The sequence below is a fragment of the Erithacus rubecula genome (assembly GCF_903797595.1).
Source record: "Erithacus rubecula genome assembly, chromosome: 3".
Lineage (NCBI taxonomy): Eukaryota > Metazoa > Chordata > Aves > Passeriformes > Muscicapidae > Erithacus > Erithacus rubecula.
The window spans coordinates 132,709,725-132,728,397 of NC_136689.1; the positions used below are offsets into that span (position 1 = coordinate 132,709,725).

The following is an 18,673-nucleotide window of genomic DNA, read 5'->3' on the forward strand; positions in this document are numbered from 1 at the left end:
ACCACCTCCTGGGACAACATATTCCAATGCATGATCACCCTAGCAGTGAAATTTTGCATGACCTACTGCATGCAGAAGAAATAAACATAGAATAAATGTGCATGACTGGTTTAGTTTAATTTTTTACTGACTGTTAGGACATGGCCAGAAAATTGTGGATTGTCACAAGTCACCTGCATATCAGATGGCACGTAATTATAAAAAATTGCTCTGACAACAGCTGGATATTGTGTTGATACTTTATATAATAGAATTGAATTAGCAGATTCAAAGGATGCTTACATGTTTGGTTTAGTCACTGGTTCATTTTACAAGTGAATTTGTACCCTAAATATACTAATAGGATATTCACACGTAAAACAGATATACAATCACAGAAAAAAAGCATCTCTTTGTGAAGTTATGATTAGCCCACAGGTCCCACATAAATAATGCTTTATTTTGTCAGAATTTATTAATGAATGCAAAGAATTTCATTCATGTATTCAAAATATTATACTTTTAGCTGTTGTAGCCTGAGACGTAAAAGATGAATCCATGTAGTTTACTCAATGTACAAAAAAACCTAAAATTTTTAATTCAGAATCTAGAAATGAGAGTGATTTGGGATTATCTCTTTAGGGATCACTGTTCTCCCATACACTTACATACCACTTACTTTGCTGGATAAAGTAAGGCAAAGACTCAGAACATATGTGAAGTTTTAATTTCTCTGGAAAGACAAATGAAAAAATTATGTTTTGCAGTTTAGTTGTTCTTTGGGGTTTGGGTTGGTTGTGATGTTTTTTTCCTGCCTTGTTTTTGAGATTTATGCTACCCTAATACACTTTCCCCCACCATACAGGTCACACAGCATAAAATTTACGAGTTCAGTCACTGGTGTTTCAGTCAAGAACAATGTCTCCCTTACGACTCCAACAACTGCCATGCTGAGACTATAGGGAACGGCCACATCAAAACAAGTGCAGTATTCTGCTGGAGTAAGCACACTGAAAGTGCTCCCTATAAAATCATCAAGGTATCTTCCTACCTCTATTTTATTCCCCAAATCTGCTGTAAGAGACTTCTAATTTTTTTTTTTTGCTACATTTGTTTCTTTTTGTTACAGTGTTTAATCATTCTTTAACAAAAATCCCCCAGGTTTACTATATTATTCAGCTAAATTTTCTACAAAGTTCAGCTAAAGTTTCTACAAAGCAGAGTTACAAATAAGCCACACTGGAAGCACTCTGGGCTGTTTCATCAAAGGAGGATTCAGGTGGCCCATGGAAGCACAAAAGCAGCAGTCAGTAAATCTTTAAGAGGAATGTGGGAAAACCAGAATACTGTTGTTGCATATCTAGATTCCAGAGAACTGTTTTTCAGTTTGTTTCTAAATGTTGACAAGACTTTGTGAAATAATATAATCCTATCACTGTTGAGAAAAATATGCATGAAAAGCTTATCCAATGTACAACTGTTCATTTGATGACTGCTGGTGAATATCTGTTTGATTCCAGATGAGAATAACTTAATGCATATTAAAAAGTGCTATCAGAATAATGAAAACAAGCAATTTCAGAAAAGGCTTACAAATGTTTTCTTTTGCAGTACTTCTGAACATAGGAAAGGGAAGAAATAACGGCAACCTTCAGAAAAGTTTCCTCAAAAGAAGTGCTTTTAACCACTTTTTGCAACAACAACCAAATATTGTCTTCCTGACATTGGGTACATTTATCAAAATAAAATAATTCATACCTTCATGAGAATGCATGAAATTAAGGATACAGTATAAAAAAATATTAAGGAAATCAAATAACTCTGTGAAGTTTCTGTCTTTCAGTTTACTTAATGTAAAAGGGTAAAAAATTGTAGATCTTTACATAGCTACTGTTAGTCAACATAAGAGCACCTGGGAAGACAACAGATCAGGCTTTATTTTGGCAATAAAGTTGTTCTATTCCTTGAAGAAACAATATTCCCCTCCCTATGTGCCTTGCTGCTCTCTTCAGCTCTTGTGTTTCTTTCCTGCTCACTAACACAGGAAGTAAAAAAAAAGCTTGGTTTTTACTCATATCCCTTCCTGGTGCAGCTCCTTGTGACTGGGTAAATGCCTGAGCCAACACAAGGTAGGGGCCGAGTCAGAAATAGAAGTGGGAACATTTATTTTTTCAAAAGCAGCATCACAGTGGCCATGTAAAGTGTTCATTTGTACCACAATGAGCCAAGAGGATTCTGTGGCTGCATCTGACTCCCTGTCTGATGCAAGTACATCCTGAAATTTAACAGATAATCTTCTCATTGAGGCTTGTCTCCATTATATAGTTATAAATTACATGTGCCAGATAAGCTTTAGCATTTAGTATTCTTGAGGAAGACAGGATAAATCATGTACATATGTAAGATGAATAGGACAACTTGAGTCTGAAGAAGAAAGATCTTCAGCTCATGAGCTAGGATACAGCTCTGAAGAAAGGTGATACCACTGCCTAGCCATAAGGAAGAAAGAACACAGCAAATGTTTGGACCTCAAACAGATAATTGGTAATAATAAAATATTGTGTGTTAATTCTGACTGAGAACAATGATTTATAAATTAGGAAGAAATGGAAAAGCTTTTCCCTCCATGAGAACAGTCAAGAATACAGAACTTTGTCCACATAGGTTGCTTAGACCCCATGTTTGGATAAAGGCCTGAACAACCTTGCCTCTCCTGACAGCTGGGTCTGCTTTGAGCAGTAGATTGGACAAGTCAGCTCCTGAGTTCCTTCCATGCTGAGCTATCCTGCTTTTGTCATTCTGTCTTGTTCCCTTACAACCTGGTTATGTGGACACATACATTACATATGGAATTTCAGGAATAAACTCTTGATTTACACCTGTGGTTGATTTGTATTTTTACTGATATGACAATTTCTAGAGGTCACATTCTCCTTTTACTAAGCAATGAATCTAAATGCTACAAAGTAACTCTTATAAGAAACACAGACTTCACTGTCTCTACCCATAAATGACAGATTTTTATCATGTAACTCATGTTTATGTCTGTCTATTCTGCCTGCAGAGTTTGAGGCACGTTTGTGACTGCACTTTGAACTACAACCAGAGAAACAAATGCAGAAAACCCATCCAAACACAGTATTCACTATGGAAGGAACTTCCACTTCTTCAGAAACATACAAGAACAAAAAGTGCAAAATAACATAAGAGAATCCTCTTCCTCTATGGTTAAACACATGACTTGATATCTTATTCCTCACTTAGATTTAAATATTTCTCATGTTTCAGTGATAATTTTGAGAGTACCAAAGCCAGTTTCAAATTCCTTTTCAGATGATGATTGCCAGATAGAATCACACAATAGAACAATGAAAAACATGTCATTAACCTCCACAGTCACTGCAACAAATCCCCCTCCTAAACACTAGCATTGTGCCTGAACCCTGCACATTACAGAATGCATTGTTCTTCCTGGAGGGTTCCAAACGACCTCAAAGAAATGCCACAGGTGAAATGCTGAATCACCAAGCAAAAAATTGAATCACAGAAGCAAACAGAAAAGGACAGAAATACCTGGTTTCTATGGAAAGCTTTTGCTTCCAAGAAAGCAAAGAACTTCATTTTTGTTCTCAGTCCTTCAGAAAAAGATAAAAACGATAACTAACAATGGATGGATTATCAAAGGCTCAAACCAGACAATATTTTTAGCATTGGTATTCCTCCTATTCCTGATTTTCCGCTCATCCTCTTCCACAGTTAAGTATTATCTATGTTACTTTCTGTTCCCTGTTTTAGAAGAAAAGGATTTTTACTACAAAACTTGGCTTCTTTTTGCAGTGACTTAGTTTTTGTTTATTTGTTTGAGGGTTTTTTCTTTGGGTTTTTTTTGGTTGGTTGTTTTTTTGTTTTGTTTTTTTTTTTTGGTTTTTTTGGTGGGGGGGGGGGGGTTGGCAATTATGTCCAATAAAAATTAATTCTATCCACTATCAGTAAACAAATACTCTCATAATTACAGGAGGGTTTTTTGACTGCACTTTATTTGCTCTATTAATTGAATAAAATTTTCTTGCTATTTGGCTACAACCACAACATTCTTCTGAAATTATTTTTCCTATGATAAGCAGCATCAATATTGCTACTATTATTTAAATTTAAATGTAACTCTGATCAGATTAAAAACTTTCTCATCTGAGGCTTGCAGCATAATTATTAAAATCATATTACTCATAAACCTTACCTTTCTGAGTCCTTCCTCTGAGCATTAAACGCAGATTTAAAAACTATTTATTAGTGAGAAAACGGTAATAATTATCTGAAGCAGTTTCAACAGTCTTCATTACTGAAAAAGAGACTATTATACTTGTCACTTTCTAATTTGAAGTGATTTTTCAAGAAAATAAATGCTGGCCCTGAGGTGGGATTTTTTTTTTTCTCCTATTTTAATCTCTTCTTATAAGAACCTGTTTCTTGTTTTGCCTGTTTTGCTTTTTTTCCTTCAACATATTATTGCTTTCATTGGTACTTGTATTATTGAGGTATGATTTTCTATTCCTGTGCTGCCACATTTACCTCAGGCAGACATTTTACTCTGTAGCCTTTGATACGAGTGTTATTTAATCAAGTACATTTACTGAAAATAAATCTAACCTGTTCAGGCACTGGATAAATAAAATCACCACTTGGTTAAAAAGATCTGATTGAGAATCTGTTTTATTAATGCATGTGTCTATTGAAGGTTAATTGTCATAACAGTGCACTTAATTTTTAAATGCCTCCTAAGGGCTAATTTTTATTGTAACTGAACTGGCAATAAAAGTGACCACATACATATCTAACATGGATAACTGTATTTTCCTCACCAAAATAAACCCCAACCCCAGATAATACCTTTTTCATAATATTTATTATCTGCCTGCTCACCCTTACTTTAATTACCACTAGTTTGTATATTCTTCACTAATATTTCTTAAAGGTTCCATTTATCATTTTGTTCTTTTATAGTGCTAGTAAAATGGGACTAAGAGTCAGGAAATGCTAATTAACAACCAAACTCTCCAAATATGGAGGAAGAACAGCTGTCAACTTGTGCATTTTTTTGGCACAATCTGGTTTTTGGTAAACAAAAAGGAACATTTCACTAGATCCTATTTACTTTGAGCAGATGAGCAGAAGAAAAGTTTTAGGTTTTTTTAATCAATAGGTGTAATAGTCATATAAAGCAAGAAATTTTCTAAGAAATTATTTTATAATAATTCTTATTATCCACATCAACCAGTAATTTTTTAGCAATTTTGAAGATTAGGTGAGGTTTTTTTCTGAATGAAAGATAAAGAACCTGGGTTTAGGTTTAGATTAGCTATAGTCTAAGACCATATATAGTGTAACCACTCTAATTAACAAATTGCTGTTAATTAAGCTTTTCAAAGCTGTTTTTCCCAACATATGGGGGGATACTTTTCCATAATTGAACACATCAGTCCAATTTAGGGAATATAAATGACAAGCTAAAAAAATAATATGCTCTCAGTCTGTTCCTCTACATGAGCAATTATTAAATTAGCATTGTAAATTTGTATGTTTTATAAACAGATAATGGGAATTTCCATCTATAAGTAATCTTATTATATCATATGAATACAGCCTTGTATTTGTAGAACAAAAAAATGAAGCTCGTAAATGAAACACATTCAAGAAAAATCAAATGCATATTTAGCTATTCAAGTGATTCATAACATCTGTATGTCTTTGGTGTTACCTCACTAATTATTATAAATTATTATTTGAAATTTATTTTAGCTGTCAGCTAGTTCAAAAGATTTCAGTTTAAGATCATGCAAAACTCAATGGCAATTAAGTAATATTCTAATACAGGTAATTAACTATGTAGGTGGCAGTATAAATTAACTCAGATTATAAAGCACTATTTGCTAAAGCTTAGACTTAGAGTATAGACTTTTATTACACCCTGAAGCAGTAAAAATGTATTATTATAAGCAACACTTATAGAGACATAGCTGATGCTTTTAAAACAATATAATTGTCAAATTTTAGATCTTATAACATCAAAATAGCTTTATTTGGTCTATGTTGCATTTGCAGGGGGTTTATACTGATATGAAGAAAACAAGACTCTTCTGACTTTAATGTATCTAGCCGTCCATTTTTATCACATGTTGCTCACATGCCTCTGTCTGTCATACAGAACCTCCATAAAGCTTCATGAGCATGTTAAGAGATCAAGATTTTACTGGAGACCATAGCTGTGATTTATGGGTTTGTATACAACTTCTTTTCTGTGAATCAACATCATATTTAAACCAATAAAATAAACACAAGGATTTGTCACATTGACATATTTCTTGAGTAGTGTGATGCTGGGTTACCATAAAACTACCAGAGCAGAAAACACAGAATGTGTAATTTATTTTTCCCATTTAAGTGTATCTGATCTTGAAAGATCAAAGAAAGAGGCTATTTGCTATTTTATTTTTTATGCTTGTGTTACAGCATCTACATAACACATCTACCCTGATATTAAGAATTGCAGAAGTCAGACTAGCAAAAATATTGTTACCAATGTTAAGTTAACAAACAAACAGTCATAAACTCTCCTTAAAGATGCTGTACTTGGAGTAAAACCAGAGCCAAAAAGCACTATGACTACTCAGCTCAGGGTGTTTTATCTCACAGATCAAGATGGATGTTTCTAGCTAAGTGTATCCCCAACCATACTCACACTATTTAGATATCATGCATACAGTTCTTTGTACAGAAACTCCTCCAGAGACAATCCATGACCAACAGGTGTGGCCAATGCTAGTTGCCCCTAGCTCTGTGCTGAAAGTCTCCATGCTATTCACTTTCTGACATTATGATACTCTCAGAAGGCTTCACCAGTCCACCCCAGTACAACAGTCCATTCCATTCCATTCTGTTTCTAAATATATACATAATGGTTAAATGGTCAGACACATAGACAATGAAGAAAATGAGTCTACAATCCCCTTCATCATGATGCTGCATCTCCAGAATAGATTAAAAAGCCATTTAATAGATGCCATTGGAATATTAACATTTATGTCATGGTCACAATTATTACTGTGAAGGTTTTTTTTTAGCAAGACTACATATTCACAAAAGGAAAAATAACAAAAAGTTGTACTGTCACATTTCATCATCTTTCTCTTTTTCATCACATTCAAATTGCAATATTTGACTTACCCTATTGTTGGTGGTTCAGAACCTTCTATTTCCAAATAATCATATTTTTCTTCCATTTGGAAATCTGTAAATATGAGTGAGATAGTATCACCAGGCTCTGCCACAATTGTCCATGTGCAATCAGCATTATTATGATATTCATTAGGAAAGTTGGGGCTCGAGATGATTCCACTTGATCCTCTCATCGTTCCTCCACAAGCATCCTCAGCTATTAAAAAAAAAAAAAAAGCAACAAATTAAAATAGTCTTTTAAAAATGTGTTCTTTCTTGCTGAGAATAGAAAATCATTACTGTTTAGGTGAACAATTGCTTAAGACTTTTTAACATGTTTGTCTAGGAATGCTGCTCCAAAATTAAAATGTTAAAAAAGTAATTGCTTCAAGTAACAATTACTTAAGCATTATTATACCTGTGCCAGCATGTATTTTAATAGTCTACTATTTTTCAATAATTTTAAATCTGGATTAGCATTGTTTCAGTCACTTTACAATAGCATGCAAAAATGTCACTATTCCCTCTTTTGGTTTAACCAAAAATTCTTTTTAAAGATCGAGTTGAGTACAACCCCTACCATAAAGTCTGATATGTGGTGTGAAGCAGCCACATTATACTGAGAAAAGAAACATGAGAATCCTACCCATTATATACTAATTGTATTGTCATATTTTATTTTAGAGAGTATCTAGTCATTACATTTATTTTTGAGAAATCATTTTCCAACAGGAGATCAGTTTTCAAACCAAAGCCATTCACGAGTGATTTCTTAATATCACATGCAAGATGCTTTCACACTTAAGATGCTTACATCAGAGTAATGAGTTTTAATAGATCATATATTTACAATTCTACCACAGGAAAAGATTTTTCATGTCATATGAATAACTGTGAAACTGTTTGATCAATTGATTTTTTCCTTTTTTAATGGTGACTCTGAAACCAAAATTGCTCTAATTTTTAGCATGTAATCTTATGCTGGATATATGAGGCAAACATTGGATATTCACAACATCTGTTCTAAAAGACCTTTTTCTAAGATGAAACAATTCTCAAATGACTGATGTTCTGTATCTTCTTTATTAATAGTATATATATGCCTAATAGCTCAAATACTGTTTTTGAGGATCTTATGCTAAAATTATTTCTGTGAGGTAATAAAATTAGTTGGAAATTTAGTGATTTTTCTTTAAAAAATGGAAATATCCTTCAAATAACTTGAATGGATATATCATATTGCATTACTTATTCAGTTTATTACCCAAATGTTTGAAGCATATTTGCTTCTGCTCAATTAGAGTGCTAACATGAATAAAACTTGCCCCAGAGTCTGAAATCCCAGTCAATACTGATAAAAAATTAATGATAAGGATTGAAAAAAAAACAGCTTTAAGGAGTATAGGATCACAGAACAAAAAGTTTAAAGAATTCTGATATAATTGCTCACTTCCAACAGAATCAAAAAAAATAGTGAATTTCAGCAGTTTAGGAGTTTAAAATACCAACTTTTATCTCTTAAAAATTCTACCAAATTATGCCATGGCCAGATTAAAAAAAACCTTAAACAAACAAAAACAACAAAAAAAGTAACCCCAAAGTAAAAATGTATCTTAAATTTATTCTTACTAATCAGCCAGAGCACTTTGAATCCACTAAATATAATAAAACTAGGAAGACTTATCACATCACAGGTTCTGGCCCCATATTGTGAAAGGAATAATAAATATATATCTAAAAAAATTAATAAATTGTTTTCATGCATTACAGACTTTCAGAAAAAATATTTTAAAATTGCTAGTTTACAGTAGCAAACTTTTCTACTCTCTTGTAGAACTCATGCTTTGATCTTAACAAATGAATTACAGAGAAACATATCTTAGTTCCTAGAAATATAAGAAACTGTTTGCTAACAATATTGTTATAGTATATCAAAACTTTAAAAATTAGTGTGGCACTGTTTAAAAATATAGTGTCACTCAGTGTCACTGAGTGTGCCCTTTTTTCCGAGCCACAGCTGTTTAGGGATTTTTCCAAAGTGTGATTTTGCTACCATCAGCAAAATGGTCCCAACAAATCATCATGGTTTTTATTCTGATTCATGTAACAAATTTGCTACAAATACAATTAATATTATCTACATTTGAGTGTTACATATATTACAAAAAGCACAGTGGATATCATCTTAGTGTACTGCAAGCATTAGAACAATAAATAACAGAATTCTGTACTCTGATCTTGTTTTCCTCCACCTACATCATTTGCTTGGTTCAAGTCTTGCAATCAGACCCCCATAGGAAAAATCTCCCATCTGTGAGAAGACTGAAAAACATTATGCCTATGCAAATGTTTGGTGTCTTAAGTTGTGAAGACAGTGTAAAAAAAGATTTAATCTTCAAGTAAATTGACAAACACTGTTGACAGGAGTTCTACCACTAACTTCATAGTGCACAAGACCCTGACAAATAAAAGAAAATGTAGTAATTGTATCTTGTGCAACCTGCTTTTAGCATGCTTATTTCCATCACAATTGAAGCAGTATAATTTCTTAGATGTCAGCTATGAAATGTTGCAAACAAAAGAATAACTGGAGTAGGAACATTTAGGAAAAGTAACTGTGGCTGATCTTCATCAATGTGCAACAAGCCCAGTAAGGAGATGTGAACAAGGAAGAGAGAAAAAATAAATTTGCTGTGATTTTGGTATAGATCCACGATAATCTCTTTCCCTGCCTTTCTGTAACTTTCTGAATTGCCTTTAACAAACTACCAAGGTCGGAATCCTCAAAGACATTTAAATGTCTTTTCCCTTTTTTTTTTTTTTTTAGCCCCTTTTCCCATGGGAAAAGACAAACCCACTCATGAGACTGTCTTTGCTCAAGGACCACAGTATACCTGGCAGCTAAAGCAGCAGGATGGGGAAACCCAGTGTGTGCCTCAAGGACATTTAATCTTGGGGAAAATGTGGATTATGCTCCAAGTTTTATGTTGCAGGGAGCAAAACAGCAGGAATAACATGAACCAGTGAAGACTGAATTTTGTGAGGAGCAAGGACAGTGTGGCAGTGACCAGGGTCTGGCTGGTATTGGTGCCCAATCATCAAATCTGCAGACATAGCCATACACACCCATTCTGATGAACAGATCCCAAATCACAGACTATTTTTGAACATCTGGAGGACTGAACGAAGTCCATGAAATGGGAAAATATCTGTTTGTGAAAGGATGGAGAATAGTAGTTAATGAGAACATATTTATCTGTGTGTTGGTTACCAAGAGGGTTTAAGGATGTAGTTTAGGTTGTATGTGTGTGCTGCATGTTCCCCCACACAACACACTATAATCATTGCAATCAAAATGTAGTAGCTAAACTGTGGTTAAGCACCTAGATGCCTTGAAAGAACTGTGTGCATCTCTATTCTTTTAATTTCCAGTTACCAAATATGAAGAAAAACATCCAGAGAAATTGTAAGAAGACAACACTTCAGTTAAGACTTGATAGAATCTGACATGGTTCAATTACAAATACACAGTTAATACTGATGTATTTTAAAATCTACTTTTAAAATTCATACTCCATACTTTCAAATTGAATTGATTTTGTCATATACTGGGAAATTTTACCCAATAGCAATCTTGTAAATGTGATATGAAAGCATAAATGCAAAAAATACACTCACTGCCAAGATGTCATTTTTCTTAACATATTTCTCTGATCTTAACCATATGCTGAAAAGGAAAGATTTTTCAAAGTGATATGCAAGAGGGGACTTGGATTTAAAAAGCTTTTCAAGGTATTATGAATTCAAATTAAGATCTCTGTTTGAATATGCATAAGGGCTCTTGTGCAGAGGGAGTATCACTGATATCATGATGAGTGATGATTATGAAAGTAATGTTTTGGGGGTTTGTTTTTTGTTTTTCTTTTTGTGGGCATAGATTGTTTCTATTTATGCTCATAGATACCTGCAGTTTCTCTCTCTTCTCCATTTACAATCTTATGAGTAAATGTGCATTAAAAAAAAAAAAAAAGTGTAAATGTTCAAATAATCTCCAGTGAAATCTGATTTCATACAATTTTATCTTTTTTTTTCCTACTTCCTGGTTTGCTATTCACTGCTCATTTTTCATAATAAAGTTTGAAAATATATTTCTCTACTTATGACTTATTTAATTTTCTGCTTATTCTTGTATTTTTCTGTTTTATTCTTAATGATGTTACATAAATATTGAACTGTAAATTTCAATAAAATGAGTAATCAAAGACAGGCAATGTCATCAGTGATTTATAGGACATGCAAATTTGTGGATTTCATTGAGAATTCAATGAGATTGCATGGTAGATTAAGCTTTAATCTGGTACACAATGTATCTCATCATCTTATCTATGTAGATATTTATAGAACTATCTAGACATTTATAGAACTAAACAGTTAAATTTTCTGCACTTCCTATGCTGCCTTCACAAAAAAAACCAAAACTCAACTTCAATTTAGTCTCTTACCCTGTTTCCTCATTGGCTGTGCTACAGTCAGCAGAATAGAAACTATCTTGAACAGGCTGAAGTGAAAAGCACCTTAAAAAGTTAAACTCAGTTTTAAAAGTCTGTACTAATATAATCTGATTGTCAAACTTGCTAATGAGCACAGTAATAGATTACATAGACACAAAAATATCTACAGGAATCTCCATAGGCAATGACAGTTCCCTCTGCTTCCTACTTTGCACAAACATTTACTCCTTGTTGGGGGTTAGGTTTCTTTTCTTTTGTTCCTGTCTTACCCATAGAAATTTTCCCCATGAGTTGCAGGGCTATGCTGGCTGCTGGTACTTGAGAAAACAAAGGGTTGGCTGCTCCTTCTCCTTCTCCTTCTCCTTCTCCTCTCCTTCTCCTTCTCCCTTCTCCTTCTCCTTCTCCTTCTCCCTTCTCCTTCTCCTTCCTCTCCTTCTCCTTCTCCTTCTCCTTTCTCCTTTCCCTCCTTCTCCTTCTCCTGTCTCCTTCTCCTTCTCCTCCTCTTCTCCCTTCTCCTTCTCCTTCTCCTTCTCCTTCTCCTTTCTCCATTCTCCTTCCTCCTTTCTCCCTTCGCCTCTACTTCTCCTTCTCCTTCTTCTTTTTCTGCTTTTTCTTCTTCTTCTTCCTCTCTTTCGTCTTCTTCTTTTCTTCTCTCCTTCTCTCTTCTTCTTCTTCTTCTTCTTCTTCTTTCTTCTCTTCTTCCTTCTTCTTCTTCTCTTCTTTCTTCTTCTTCTTCTTCTTTTTTCTGATCTTCTTCTTCTTCTTCTGCTTCTTCTTCCTTTTCTTTCTTCTCTTCTTCTTCTTCTTCTTCTTTCTTCTCTTCTTCTTCTTCTTCTTTCTTTCTATCTTCTTTAGGGGGAGGCCTCTGTTTTCATAGAGGCAGCCACTGAAAGACCCAGCCATTGACCCTGTGGAACCTTATTAACACCTGCCTCCACTAAAAGAGGGACCTATCCCCATCTGCTCATGTTCCCAGGAATTCCGAACCCACCTCTCCTGCCCTGCTTGGAGCTGGCCATTGCTGCCCCATCCCTGCCGCTCTCTCGGCGCTCTTGGGGTTTCTCTGTCCTTTAGCCCCACACCCTCTGCCCTGCTGGGACATCCAGCAGTTCCAGCTACAGCCATGGAGTTTCTGATACATCTGTCCACCAGCCTGAGATGTTTAGCTCATTCCTATCATTCCATGTTCCTCAGAGTCCTAAGGAGGCACCATGACTGACTGCCCCAGGGGCTTTGCAAAGCAAAGCCTCTCCTCCATCCTTTCCTGTCTCCACTGAGAAGGCTGCCACGGAGTCCCTGGTTCAGTTTGTTATTAATTCCATAGTTGTTGCCATTTTTGTTTGCCTTGTTATACATGCTAGTAAAGAACAGTTATTCGTATCTTCGTATCTTTGACTGAGAGCCCCATGATTTCAATATTATAGTAATTTGGAGGGAGGGGGTTTACATTCTCCAATCCAAGGGAGGCTCCTGCCTTCCCCAGCAGATATCTGTCTGTAAAACTGAGACATTCCTTTTGTTTCCTGATCACTTTTCTTGGAGTCTGTACATGCATATGGCAGAACTTGAGCAGGGCCAACAGTTTTGCTATGGCTCTGTGATTTTAATAATATCATTGATCTCTGACTGCATGTGAAGTTGCAATTTTTTTGCCTTCCCATGCCCCATTTGCTTGCATATTGACACTTGAGAGCTGTTTCTGGTCACCCCACTTCATCAAAAAGAGAGCAAGAAAATCCCTCATCAGTCTGTTCTGTGTGTACTCAGCCTGATCCTCTATTCCTCAATAAACCTTCAAGCTTTGGTAACCAGCCACAAAAACCCAGTAGACCTGGGTCAAAGACCTTCTCATTAGGTTAGCAGGATATTGCTCCTCTAAATAAAAACTAGCTCTTTGATTTAGTCTCAGTAATGTCATGTTCAGAGTCAGAGGATAAAAGAATGGGTCTGTACAGTATAGAGAACAGTGTCTGTAGTGTAATCCATATAATGTTTATTTTATTTGATATTCTGATACATTCTAAAAACTATAAATATAATGCAAAATAGATATTTAAATATATAATATCTGAGAAACATTCATATGTTGACTTTTTACCAATCTAAAGCAATGAAAAAAATTCAACCTTTCCTCATAATTTATGCATAAGAATAACCTTACAGAATTCAGAAATTGAAATATAAATATTGCAAAACATCTATCAACTGAAAATATTTCAGGATAGCTTTGCAGATTTTTCATCTTTGACTTACATAAAGTTCATCCAGTTTTTGAGTAGAGGGACATAAACCTATTATTGAGGACAAATGGAAATCTTATTTTCTATATTGATTTGTAAAATTCACAGATTTTAAATTCCAAATAAACCCAGTGATGACTATAAATTGACATGATTCACATCCTCAAATCTCTCACTTTGCAATCTTATGCTTATATCAGTTAAATTTATACAGATTTGATGGCCAGCAAAAAATTAAAAAATCAAATTATGCATCTGTACCTAAGGAAGTGAGGAGATTAAATAGTGCTTGAATGTAAGTTAAATGGAATAAATTGCTTTCCCAGTCACCTTCTTTGATACAGAGTCACAAAGGTGAGGTGTGGCAGGAGTAAGGGGAAGGGAGAGACTAAGCCCAGGTGAAGGCAGAAGAAATCTCTGTTCTCTAACTGTTTCAAGATTTTGTCTTTTTTTTTTTTTTTTTTTTTTGTTCCACAAATCTTGAATCAGGAACTAAATAATTATGTTACCTGGCAACAAATTAAAGTCCAGTGATATCCTCAGAGCTGCCCCTTTTTTCTCCAAGAAAGCATTATTTTGTGGATGTGATTTAGGAGATTTGGACTCTCCTGCACCTATAAGAAAAGTAACTATTTTCTAGTAAATGGTGCACAGAGGTCTCATTTATTGTTCCCTATTCTACAATGAAAGAAGGAAACATTTAAACACAACTAAAATCTTGGCACATAAAGCCAATACTTCTTTTTTAAAAAAAAAAAAAAAAAAAAAAAAAAAAAAAAAAAAAAGAAAAAAGAAGAAAGATTGCAGCCTCTTGAACTCTTACCTATATGTTTGTTTAAAACTGTACATAGATTTTTTTTTATTATTATTATTTTCTGTTTTAGTAGCTGAGGACTTGAAATTGATGAGTTAATGCACAACCTTTTTCTTAACAAAAATAACCTGTCTATATAATCAGTCAACATTCCCTTTACTGCTGTCTTACAACAACAACAACAACAACAACAACAAAAATTGCATCTTTTTCTCAAAGAAAAATGAACTTTAGGAAAGGAATAGTGCTTTTATTGCTTACAAACCAAGATAACTTACATTAAAATATTTAGCCAGTCCATGTATGAATATCGGCACAACAGAAAAATATATAAAGATTTTTTTGATGATCAAATTGTTTTCTATTGCTTTGTGAAACAATAAAGCTTAGAAGTTCTGCAGTGTTAAAATACTCGTTTAGATTTCATGGTTCTCAACCTTGATATTTACTGTTTGAGTGGCTGAGGGGCAGAAGGCATGAGTAAATTCATTGCAAATGGAATACAGAGGGAAGCAGAAAGTACTTAAATTGATTGCTTCAACAAAGAAAAGGGAAAAAAAAAACCCTAGAAGTAAATCTATCAATTAATCAACTTGAAATTTAACTCTTTTTTCTTTCTCATTTTTTTTAATACCTACAAGGAAGAATGGTTTGTACTGTGATTTATAAATGCAATTTTGTCTTTAAAATTTGTCTTGTCTTTGAACCAAGCATGAAAAATGTGAAATATGATAAATAACATAATACTTGAGATTTTAGAAATTACTAGAGATCTTGTGGATTTTGAGATTTTTTTTTATTATTTTTCAAGAGAGAAATTACATCAAAGTATGGACTTGGCAGTGGCTGATTTTTACATCTGGTTTTCAATTTTGCCTCAAAACCACAAAGAAATTATAATTAAATATTGTAATGGAGACACTATTCTATTAATAACAAACATTTATGGAAATGTAGAAAATAATGGCAATCTTGTGTTCTAACCCAGCTAGCAACAAAACACCACACATCCCCTCACTCCAAATAAGTAACTAAGTATTCAAATGGCACTTGTTTTATCTGTTATTTTACTGTATAAAAGAAATTTGTTTCTGTTCTGTGAAAATCACTTGGTGGTAGAGTCAGGAAGAAGGCTGAATCCTAACCAGAGCTGGTGAAAACCATGATGATGCAGGTTATGTCCTTGAGAGTTTATGTTTGCCTGAAGAGGCTGTGGAACTTACAGCCTTGGAAATTTTCAAAAGTGAGCTGCATAAGACCCAGAGAAAATATAACTGCCTTTAAAGTTAGACTTGAGAGGTGTGTTGGATTTCATAACCTCTTGTGGTTCCCAAATAAGTTCTCTTATGATTCAATATAGTTCTCCTATGACAGCTAAGAGATAGAAAAAAAAATAACATCCAAGCAAATTGAAAAACAGAAACAGTGAAGAACTTGTATTGTTTGAATTCACTTACTGTTTTTTAAAATTTTCCTGCCCATGATCTAGTAGAACACCGAGAGCAGGATAAGGGGGAAAGAATACTTCCTTTGGTTTATTTTCAACTCTCTTGACCTGATTAAGAGTTTTGTTTGTTTGCTTGTTTTCTCAGAACAGGTACACTGTTCAAAGTTTTGCACCATTCAATGAAGAATGGATTTCAATGCATACATCTTCAGTTATTTTTATCTTAGCTTTAAAACTGTTGGAATGAGACCACTTCAGTGTCTAAACCATCACGCAAAATCTCATATTAATTTGCTATATTATGTTTAGAATAGGACTTTAGAGGCATAAGAGGGTATCATAACTTTCATAGTCCTTTGTATCTTCTGTCCTAATGACAACTGGATTACAAGGATCATGCAGCTTAAAATAATTTACTTTCATGAGCTGAAGAAAAATGCAAATATTCATCAAAATTTCTTCCTAAAATGTGCAGTTCCGTATACTTATTTTTGTACAACCTCTAAACAACAGGGTGTGTTCTTACCAAGCACTGTGCAAAGAAAGCAGAACCATTTCTGTGGCATATTTTTGATCTCTTTACTTCTGTGATGTTACATTTCTACAAGAATTTCTGTTTTATTGCATCACAAAATGCCTAAATGATGACAAAATGTTTCCAAGATCTCAGAGTCAAGATTTCTGCAGTTGCTTAATTATGCAGACACTTTAGAATTCAGTTCTCCTGAATGTGAAATGTGACTACTGCTTCAGTAGAAGAGAGGAGCAGGACTTAACCTCTTCTGAAGACATTTTCTCAGCCAATTTATGACTGCTTTGGCAGCTCTGTTACCTTATTTGCCAAAATTTATCAAACTTAAATTAATTCTGCCTGCATTTGAAAAGTTCACAGAGACATTCAAATTTGGAAAACTAAAATCAGAACTAGAAGGAAAAGATTTTTACACCACAGAAGCATTTAGAAATAGGAGTTTCAGTGTTCTGCTTGAGTGATGAACAAAGTTTTTCAAGTAGAAGTTGAATATCTTTTTCACTTTAGCCAGTAACACTCACAGACAAACTGATAAAGTATGGGGTAGATGAAGAGTCTGTGATGTGTGCTGGAAAGTGACTGAAGAGCTGGGAGGTGAAATGCATGAAAGGTGGTGAAATGCAAGAAGCAGCATAAAGCCCAGACAGAGACCAGCTCCCTCACACCTGGAGTGCTGTGTCCAGTGATGGCTCCCCAGTAGGAGAGACATGGACAGAGAGAATCCAACAAAGAGTCACAAATTATTCAGGGACTGGAGCTGCAGGCATACCAGGGAGTCTGAGAGAGTGCATGCTCAGCCTGGGGTAGAAAAGGTTCAAGGGAAATCATCAGTGCTCATAAATACTTGACAGAGAAATAAAGAAGATGGAGACAGACTCTTCTCAAAGGTACCAAGAGCAATAATGAGAAAATTTGGCACAAATGGAAATAGAATACAGTTTAAGCATATCTTTTTCCCACTATAAGGTTGATTCAAACTGGTTGTTCAGGAAGGTTGTGGGGTCTCTATCCTGCAGATACTCAAAAGTCAACTGGACATGGCTCTGATCACCCCACTCCAGGCATCCTTGCTCTTGGGGTGGGGGGACTTGAACTAGATTATATTCAGAAGTGCCTTCCAGACTCAGATACTATTTGTTTCTGTGATTCTGGGACTATTGTGCCCTCTCCTAGGTCAAGAACTGAGTACAGTGGAGACTGTGGAAAGCCATGGAAACCAGGATACTCTAAACACAAACTGAGTGTCACGAGTTTTGACACTAGCCACAGATCAACAACTGCCAGAACCACATGAGAAAATAGTGGAAAGGTGCATAATGTGGGTTGCTGGGGACTGATCTGATTTCCTACAAAGACCCTTGCCTGTAGAGATCTGCTGGAAATGTTTTAACACAGACATATGAAATCACATAGAAGCAAAGTGCCCTCAGTGGAACTGCTGTGTGCTGAAACCCAACCACTGCATGAACATCAGCACTGAGAGTGGTTGGAATGAGCATTGACTTCTGTGGATGTACCCAACATCCACTCTGGAGTGGTGATCACAGTGTACATCAGTGTGAGTAAGGTAAAAGCTTTACCACGACACATCTATTTCCTCTTCTACTTAAAATATTGAGTTCTGGCAAGTACATTTTTTGGTATTCCTTTTCCCCCACAACAAATTTCACAGTGAATACATCCACATCCACATCCACATCCACATCCACATCCACATCCACATCCACATACACATACACATACACATACACATCCATATTTTTTGACATCTGTGCTTTTTGCCCCTTCAACATTAATCAAAAAAGTTATACAGAACAGTTATTTTCAAAAGCCTTGCTTTTAGAGACACTGAGGCCTAAAATATATATCCTTCTTATTTCATGCATCATTGAGTCAAAAGGTAGTCATGGCATCTTCGGAGCCATTCTGGTTTATGAT

General features: G+C 34.8%; 1 protein-coding gene and 1 long non-coding RNA gene across 4 annotated transcripts in view; one reads left to right on the forward strand and one right to left on the reverse strand.

The window, feature by feature from the left end:
* The window catches only part of CSMD3 (CUB and Sushi multiple domains 3), a 568,112-nt gene that overhangs the window by 377,520 nt on the left and 171,919 nt on the right, over positions 1-18,673 (reverse strand). For all 3 annotated transcript variants that reach the window (XM_079302232.1, XM_079302231.1, XM_079302230.1), the window contains exon 5: positions 7,201-7,408. In XM_079302232.1, the coding sequence (XP_079158358.1) occupies positions 7,201-7,408 (208 nt within the window). The remainder of the gene's footprint in view (positions 1-7,200; positions 7,409-18,673) is intronic.
* Positions 1-18,673, forward strand: part of LOC306800288 — a 448,386-nt gene that overhangs the window by 376,980 nt on the left and 52,733 nt on the right. The gene's annotated exons all lie outside the window — the stretch shown is intronic.